The sequence below is a fragment of the Crocuta crocuta genome, unplaced genomic scaffold (assembly GCF_008692635.1).
Source record: "Crocuta crocuta isolate KB4526 unplaced genomic scaffold, BGI_CrCroc_1.0 scaffold467, whole genome shotgun sequence".
Taxonomy (NCBI): Eukaryota; Metazoa; Chordata; class Mammalia; order Carnivora; family Hyaenidae; genus Crocuta; species Crocuta crocuta.
The window spans coordinates 3,831,747-3,841,326 of record NW_027530632.1 but is presented as its reverse complement, the minus strand read 5'-3'; the positions used below and the strand labels follow the sequence as shown (position 1 = coordinate 3,841,326).

General features: G+C 39.8%; 1 protein-coding gene across 1 annotated transcript in view; it reads right to left on the bottom strand.

Moving 5' to 3' along the window:
* CASK (calcium/calmodulin dependent serine protein kinase) overlaps positions 1–9,580 on the bottom strand; it is a gene marked incomplete at its 3' end in the record, with an annotated part of 276,912 nt that overhangs the window by 138,953 nt on the left and 128,379 nt on the right. Inside the window, exon 5 of the mRNA XM_077768526.1 lies at positions 6,526–6,628. Coding sequence (XP_077624652.1) covers positions 6,526–6,628 — 103 coding nt within the window. The remainder of the gene's footprint in view (positions 1–6,525; positions 6,629–9,580) is intronic.

Sequence of the window (9,580 nt, the reverse complement as noted above, 5' to 3'; positions counted from 1 at the left end):
CCTTATGTCGGATTTTTTTAAGCTTCTGAATGTTAACATTTGGGGAGAATGATAGCAAATGCATGACATAAACCAAAGCAAAGTCGTAAAACTCCTCACATTCAATCCTCTTTGGCCTCCATCATCTTCTTCTTTCTTTTTTTAAGTTTATTTATTTATTTTGAGAGAGGGTGGGGGGTAGAGACAGAGAGGGAGAGAAAGAGAATCCCAAGCAGGCTCTGCACCACCAGTGCAGAGCTGGATGTGGGGCCTGAACTCACGAACTGTGAGATCATGACGTGAGCCAAGATTTAGGAGTTGGATACTTAACTGACTGAGCCACCCAGATGCCCCCCTGACCTACATCTTCTTTAAATTTAGTTTTAAAGCTAGTCTTCTCTCCAACCCCCATCAAAACTAGCTTTTAGGAAGGAATCTGATAGCAGTTATTTGCACACTAGTAATCATCTTTCACTCCATATCCCTAAGGGAGTCTAGTCCTCCACTGCCGAATGAAAGGGTGTGCCCTGTAGGGAAAATTATTCTGGGAGGGGAAGTGCCCACCAGCCTTGGCAACTGTTTTTGCGTGCAGACTTGGCCTTCTCCTTCTTTCCTTCCTCCTTCCCGTGCCCCTCCTCTCTTATCATATGGAGTCCAAGATAATTTTTTACTTTTAACACTGCACAATACTTTGTCTACAGATCAGAACTGTGGTTTAAAGCAAAAAAAAAAAAGACCTTACAAATCTTCTAATTCAGCTAGAGAAAATATACCACAAAGTCCAGTTAGTGACTGTCAAAATTAGGCTGGGATGGCAAAGGATAAAGTAGCTCCTAGCTTGTGTACTGGGGATATTCCTTTGCTGTGACTCATTATGGTTCCCTTTCTTCCCATATAATGGAAGAAGTTAACTTCGGGGTTCAGAGAATGAAAATATTCTCACTTAAAATGTGCAGTAGACCAGTGAAAACTATACTGATTGGAAGGGAAGATTTTCATTCCATATTGCCCCATTTTGCTTCCTCTAGTAACACTGAGAAGCTGAAAGAATGAGAGCTAAGCCTCCTACTTCATGAACAGGCTGGACAGAGCAGGGCTGCTGGATGGTTCACCTGGTTCTGATAGCAGGAGCTGGGAAAAGCCGGGCAAGAGATCAGGGTACCAGTACCATGGCTCCAGTCAGGCACCTTCTTATAGTTGGGATGAGGTTTTGAAACTCAACTTGACTCCTACCACTTCCTACATGAGGAAGGGCTGAGCAACTCAAAAAGGAGATCCTCTGTTTACCTGGATCAAAGACTACCCCAGTCTGGAAAATAAGCATTCATTCTTTTAGTTTTGAGACAGAGAAAGAGACACAGAACACAAGCAGAGGAGGGACAGAGAGAGGGAGACACAGAATCTGTAGCAGGCTCCAGGCTCTGAGCTGTCAGTACAAAGCCCGATACAGGGCTCGAACTCAAGAGCTGGGAGATCATGACCTAAGCTGAAGTTGGATGGTTAACCAACTGAGCCACCCAGGAGCCCCTGTTTTAATGTTTTTATTTTTTTTATTTTTTTTTTATTTTGAGAGAGGAGAGAGACAGAGACAGAGAGACAGAGAGACAGAGGGAGAGAGAGGATCCCAAGCAGGCGCCACTCTTGTCAGCACAGAGCCTGATGCAGGGCTTGATCCCACAAACCATGAGATCATGATCTGAGCTGAAATCAAGAGTCAGATGCTTAAGTAACTGAGCCACCCAGGCACCCCTAATGTTCATTTTTAAAAAAAAAAAAAGTTTATTTATTTAATTTTGATTGAACTTTTTACAGTATTTTGTACAGATCAGTAGAAGGTGAAAGGACCAGAGTTCACCCTTGACACACAGCAACCTTCCCGGACTCTTTGCTTGTGATCATTTGACTTTTCCTTCTTTGTGGTCACTTGATTTTTATGACTTTGACTTCCTGTTCTTAGAATTTTGTGGTCAGTTACCAAACCAAATTAAATGTCACTGTATCTGAGAGGTTTCAGATATACATTTAAATATTTAAATGTTAGACTTGGGGATAATATAATAACACCTCATTACCTAGAAGCTCAGGGTAAGGAATTATTCTGAACAGCTACACATTCAATACTTTAGGACTCAGATCTTTACACACCCAAACCGTATTATTTTAATAGTTTTGGACGGTTATCTTTCTACAATTTTTGGACTTCTTTTACACAAGATGGTGCACATAATTTAACCTTTTCTTGATGACTCAGAATTGTCCTGTGGATATCAATGAAAGAACTATGCTGTAGAACAGAAAATGCCCTCAGGAACTTCACGGGTATGCAAGGGCCAAGTATTTCAGTATTTTTTCTTTTAGTGTTTTTATTTATTTCTGAGAGAGAGCGAGCGAGCAAATAGGGAAGGGTCAGAGAGGGAGATACAAAATCCGAAACAGCCTCCAGGCTCTGAGCTGGCAGTCAGCATAGAGCCTGACGTGGGGCTCGAACCCATGAACCGTGAGATCATGACCTGAGCTGAAGTTGCACTTAACCGACTGAGCCACCCAGGCGTCTCAGTTCTTCAGTATTAAAAGGGGGCTGTGCTTTCTACATTTTGGTATATGCTCAATATACTTTTTCTGTCAGGCTTTCATTTCTTTTACTGTGCTTACTCCAGCCTTACCTTCTCCTCATCTGTTGCATAAAATCTACTATTAACCAGAAACAAATTAGCAACCAGATTCTTTCATTTAGTAACAATTTCCTAAGTGCCTGCTAGGTCCTAGACACAATGGGAGGTGCTGTGGACATACAGAGGGATAAACTATGATCCCCCTTGTCCTCACAAAGCTCAGTCTTTGATATGATTACGAATCCCTGCATCAAATATGATCTGGAGGTATGCAGCCCAGATAGTTATGGTGAAATGGAAGAGAAGGAATAGGGTCACCTAACTTGGGATGGTGAAGATCAGCCCACTTTTAAGAGGAGATGATTGTCAGTTCAGCCTCTCAGGCTTCAGGAGCAGTAAGAGTTAAGTAGATACAGAAAATGACAAAAGGTATTCCAACCACAGGGAGTAACAGGTGCAAAGCATGAAGGAACACAGATCCATAAAACTATGAAAAATGGTAGCATGCCAATTTCAGTGAAACACAATTTTGTGTGTCACACACAACTGTGAAACACACAATTTCAGTGTATCCTCAGAAGCTCATTTGAGAAGACCATGAATAGGTATTAAGGTCAAGAAATGTCTTGCTGGAAAAATAATTACTCTGTAGGTTCCTAGTTATCTTCTGGATAAGTAAGTTTTCCAAATGGCAGAATTTCAGCCAGGTTAAATGCAAATACATGTAACTGCTTTCTACTCTATGGAACATATAAAGGAGAGAATTCCTTTCTATTTGGAGGACTGAGTAATCAAAGATTCCAACTGACAGGGAAATAGCTGTTAAGTATTAGCAAACAAGCTAATGGTAGTATAGTTTCAAAAGTGCCTTAAACAGTAAGAAAGCTTTCTATAAGAGGGATCATTCATCCTTTGTCTAGATAGGTTATATTTTTAAAAACACTGTAATGCTTGAAGTAGTTATTTCAAGACTAGAAGGAAAGGTATGTGAAGAAATGACATTTTGACCATCAGAAACTATTTTAATTCCAGAATCACTGAGAAAAATAAATTTTGCAAACTGACACACTGTAAGTTCAAAATCAGCTTTAAAAATGTACAATTTAGGGGTGCCTGGTTGGTTAAGTTGGTTAAGTGTCCGACTTCGACTCAGGTCACAATCTCACGGTTTGTGGGTTCGAACCCTATGTCAGGCTCTGTGCTGACAGCTCAGAGCCTGGAGCCTGCTTTGGATTCTGTGTGTGTCTGTCTCTTCGCCCTTCCCCTGCTAACACTCTTTCTCCCTCTCTCAAATATAAATAAGCATTAAGAAAAAAATATATACAATTTAGGGGAAAGACTCATGGACTTTAAGAAAGTAGAGTAACATGTAGAAAATGTCTATGTTAGCGGAATCAATCTGTTTTTTCCCTTCAATAAAGATGCACAGTAAAATATGAAGCTGATGCTTTGAATACTAACAGGATACAAATCCAGATAAAGAGAAACAAAGTCATTATATGTCGTCAGTATAGAACATATAAAAGGACTTTGTGTCATTTCATTTCATCCCATCCATCTTGAGGATGCAATCATCAGAACTTATTTGTTGTAACTATGTAGTCTTTACATAGGGGTGATCTGTACAAATACCAGACTTAAGAGAGGTAGTTTAATAGCAACAATTGTTTAAAAACAACTTGGGAATTGTAGCTGATAGCAAGATCAATACGAGCCAGAGGTGTAACATGGATAATNCACAGACTGAAACAGGCTCCAGGCTCTGAGCTGGCAGTCAGCACACAGCCCGACGCGGGGCCGGAACTCACGAACCGCGAGATCATGACCTGAGCGAAAGTTGGACGCTTAACCGACTAAGCCACCCAGGCGCCCCAGCAAGGAGATTCTTATATGAAAAATGGCTAAATTAATGTAGGCAAGTTAATCTGGATCAGACTTAGGGGCACACGATCAGTCTTTAAACATCTGAATGGCTATCATGTGGAAGGATTAAAATTGTTGTGTGTGGCTCCACAAGTCAGAAGTAGCAGCACTGGGTGGAAATGATGGAATGGATTTCTCTTCTATGCAAAGATGAATGTTTCAGTACTTAAGCTTTCCAAAAATGGAAATATGGTCCCAGATCATAGTGAATTCTTTGCCAGCTGAGGAATTAAACTAGAGCTGAACCTTTTGCTGGGAATTTTATGAGAGAAGGCAATCACTGGTTACCAGACTGGAGAAGTTAAGGCCACTTGGCATTCTGAGATTCAATGATTCTACAATTAAATGATGTATTCCTATCTGATCCTAAGGTCAGTCCTTCTAATCACAGATGTAAGTTTTGAATCAGTTTTTAAAATTATACTTGCTGCAATTTTTCACATTGTTGGAAATAATTAGCTGGAAGAGAATGTAAAAGTAGAAGAAAATCTAAACATAATTTAATTTTAAAATTCATTTTCATTTATTTTTGTACGTAGAATCCATGCTCAGTGTGGAGCCCAACATGGTGCTTGAACTCATGGCCCCGAGATGAAGACCTGAGCTGAGATCGAGAGTAGGACGCTTAGCTGACTGAGACATCCAGGCACCCCATAAACCTAATTTTATTTTCAATGTTTAATTATTTTTGAGAGAGAGAGAGAGAGAGGGAGGGAGGGAGGAAGGGAGGGAGGGAGGAAGGGGGCAGAGAGAGGGGGAGGCACAGAATCCAAAGCAGGCTCCAGGCTCTGAGCTGTCAGCATAGAGCCCAATGCGGGGCCTGAATTCACAAGCTGTGAGATCATGACCTGAGCTGGAATCAAGAGTCGATACTTAACTGAATGAGCCACCCAGGCGCCCTCCTCCTTTAAGGGACACAATTTAATTTTAGAGAGCAATGTGATGAAATAACAATTTAAAGAATACAACTATGACTCCTGGCTCATTTTTCAAAAGATGGACTGTTAATGCTGCTTCGATGTGTTAGTGATGGTGTATTAAATTAAATGAAATATCCTGTGTAACAAATTGTTTTGATATTTATCATTTGTCAGGTATTTGAATTTAATATAAGCATTCATGAAAGATGATAGGTTCAAAAACGTTCTGCTGATATTTTTTTTCATATTTTTCCTCTTTGTGAAGGCTGGCAGTATCAGGAGACAGCAAATCGAAGGCAATGATTACAAGATTGATAATTTGTAGAACGGAGAACTACGTCATTTGCAAAACCAAGGGACAGAACTAAAAACAGGGCAGCATTCAGTGCTAAAGTCTACTGAAAGGAATAAATAAAAACCCAAATTCTTGAATCTGGAATTAGCATCCACCTCTGTACACTAGTGGAGAGAATGTCTATTTTTAACCTTTCTGCTATTTTTTTTTCTGGCATGGGAATTTTCTAATTGTGTTTTGCTTTGGCTAATAATAAAGTCAGTCTGCATTCACATCTGCTCACTCTTCCCAAATACACAGATTGATAGCTTGATCAGGACTCTTTCATAAATAAAAAGAGGCAAACAGTATGAAATTAAACATTGGCCTTTGATGTAAACCTGAAAGNCTTGTCCAGTTCAACTTTATTTATTTTATTTTTAAAGTAAGCTCTATGCCCAATGTGGGACTTGAACTCTTGACCCCAAGATCAGGAGTCATGTGCTCTACTAACTAAGCCAGCCATGTGCCCCTGGCCAGTACAACTTTAGAAGTCACTTTGCCCCCAGATATCACCTTATTCCAACAATGTTTTAATCTCTGTATGTAGGGTCACTTCTCTGCCAAGCAGTGGGAATACAAAGAGTAAAGAGCACAGTCTATTCTTAAGGTTCAAAACCATATGATGGCACTTTTTGGGGGGAGGGTGTGGAATGGGTATGAAACACTGAGGATGGGCTAATATTTAGTTTGAAAGAGTTACACTAGCCTGAAAGTGACCAGATTTTGAAGGAAGTTTTTAAAAACGTGTTCTTACCTCCAGCTACAAGTCCAGACTCCCCTAACTGAATAGCTACCCCAAAGCCCCCAAGTTTAACAGGTGCTGAGTTTTCCTTTGAGGCGAGGAGAACACAGTGGGGCTGGAAAGAAAAACAAACAAACCAAAGATAAGGATTAGCTGAAGATGAACAATTCAGTTTACACACAATCAAATCACATGACCATATAATAATACATTAAAAACTCCTGGAATTATTTTGGATGCTTATTTATTCTAGTCCCATTTCTGGCTGGTTTCTCCAAAGACTTACCTGTTTTATCCAATGTTTTTCAGGGATTATTTGCTTCTAAGATTAGGGTACAATGCTAAGAATTACTGAGAAAGCAAGCGTGTTCAAGTAAGGCAGACATATTGTCTACCTTTTCATGTGATATTCTCTTCCTTTGAGTGATGGTCTACATTTGTTTAAGGAAAAATTTTTTTGTTGCTTTTTTTAAAAGTTTCTTTGAGAGAGACAGAAACAGTGTGAGTGGGGAAGGGACAGAGAGAAAGGGAGAGGGAGAGAGAGAGAATCCCAAGCAGGCTCTGTGTCCTCCCAATGTGGGACTTGAACTCAAGAATCGTGAGATTCATGACCGGAGCCGAAACCAAGAGTCTAACACACCCAGGCGTCCCTGAGGAAAAATGCTTTTTAAATGCTTGTTTATTTATTCTGAGAGAGCGAGAGAGAAAGAGTGAGCGAGAGAGCGAGCACATGTGCACATGTGTGCAGGGGAGGGGCAGAGAGAGGGAGAGAGAGAATCCCAAGTAGATTACAGTGCAGAGCCTGATAGAGGGCCAGGTCCCATGAACTATGAGATCATGACCTGAGCCAAAATCACAAGTTGGACATTTAATCAACTGAGTCACCCAGGCACCCCAAAATGTTTCTTGAAACCTCCAACGTTACCTACAGAGCCACTGTATCTTGGTTCTTAGGGGATGCTGATGGCTCTTTCTTTGTCTGCCCTCCCACTATTCTCTTGCTTTTCTTTATTCATTTCATCCCTAATTAAGAAGGGCCAGATTTCATGACTTTTTTTATTTAAAATTTTTTTTTAATGTTTATTTATTTTGGGGGGGGGCAGAGAGAGAAGAGGGAGACAGAGAACCTCAAGCAAGCTCCAGGCTCTGAATTGTCAGCACAGAGCCCAACGCAGGGCTCGAATCCATAAACCACGAGATCATGACCTGAGCTGAAGTCGGACGCTCAACCGACTGAGCCACCCAGGTGCCCCTGGTTTTTAAGGTCCATACATTGCATTTGATGGTTATAGGTCTTAAGTTCCTCTGGCTCTATACCATATCCCCCTCTTACCTTTTTAAAAAAAAAAAATGTTCATGCCATGATTCATTAAGATACTAGGTAAATTCCCTCATGGAATCTCCTAGAATCTGGACTTGGCTAATTAATACCTACATGGTGTCATTTAATATATTCCTGTGTTCTCTGTAAATTGGTAGTTAGACTTAGGAGCTTGACTAGACTCACATTCAATTCTAGGTTTTTTGCACTAATACTTTAGTTTTTTTTAACACATCAGGAAGAACATAATGTCTGGTGGTCCTACTTTTAGCAACAGGTTTGGCCTCTGGGTTTGGGTGTTGTTTGCCTAGATCCACCATTACAAAGTTCACCATTGACTTTTCTTTCAATGATTTTAGCAGCCAGTAATGCCTAGTTCCATTATTAGGGGTTCCAAAATGGAAGCTTCCCCCCAAAGTTTTGTTATGAAGACTATCGAGCACAGAGAAAATGGAAGGAACTGTACAGTAAATAGCCATATACTTGCCACATAGATTCTACAGTGAACATTTTGCCACATTTGCTTTATCAAGTATCTATCTACTCACCCAACCACCAATCCAGGTTTTCACTAAAATTCAGCACACATGCCATTCGAGTTTAATATTTAAAACTATGTTTAAGGTAAAATTTACATGCTGGAAAACGCACAACTCTTAAGAGTACCATTAAAGAGTTTCGACAACTTGCACAGAACTGTGTAACCCACCTCTCTATCAAGACGTTATAATCATCCCAGAAACCTTCCTCATCACCTTTCCATTTAATCTCTGCTGCTATGTCCTGGAGGCAAACCACTGTTCTGGTATTTTTCACTGCAAGTTTGTTTTGCTTGTACTAGGAACTGCGTATTATACACAAAGCCATATAGTATGGACTCTTTCATGTACGGCTTCTCTCACTCAGCATGTTTCTGGAGTCATCCATTTTGTTGTGACCAGTGGTTCCTTTTTTTTATGGTGGAGTAAATATCCTTGTATGAATATATCACAGTCTGCCCATTCTCCTGTCGGTGGACATCTGGGCTGTTTCTAGCTTGGGGGTATTATGAATAAAGCTGCTACAAATGATTTCCAGAATAACAAGTTGGATGCCAGGCAACTTCAAAGGTGTTCAATGAAGGTTTTTTTTTTTTGTATTGTTATGAATTATGGTTTTTATATATTTGATGCATTTTAATCAATTACAGTCGTTATTCATTTTGATACTCAAATTGTCCCATTTTTAGCCAGCAGGAACTTCTTTAAGTCAGGTCTTCTGCCCTTTTGTAAGACTCTAAAAGTCTAAGAACTGTTGCTTTCAGGTACAAGATGTTTGAGGTTTGTCTTGTTCATTTCTTGACCCAGATCTGGAACCAGTCATTTCTCCAAGGAGCCTCATTTCTGTGTAGTGGGAAATGGTATTTAAATTCACAATATGGGTATTAGGTATATTATTACTTCTGGGTTATCCCTGCTTTGACTTTTCAGTGGACAAAGCTAAAAAATAAATCTGTATTTTTTAGAAGAAAAATATATCAATTCATACTGACATATTTGGTTTTTAAAAATAGGGTTTTAACTCAATTTCTTTGATTTTGTCTAGTAACGTTGGTACCTAATGACATTAACATAAATTACTCATCTGCTTTATCCCCTAGGGTGTGTGTATAAAAGTACCTACATTACCTGTAACAACAAAACCACCATATGCTATTCAAGATTTCTTTGTGGTTCTTTTTGTCCTTATGTCATATACTACCTGGGA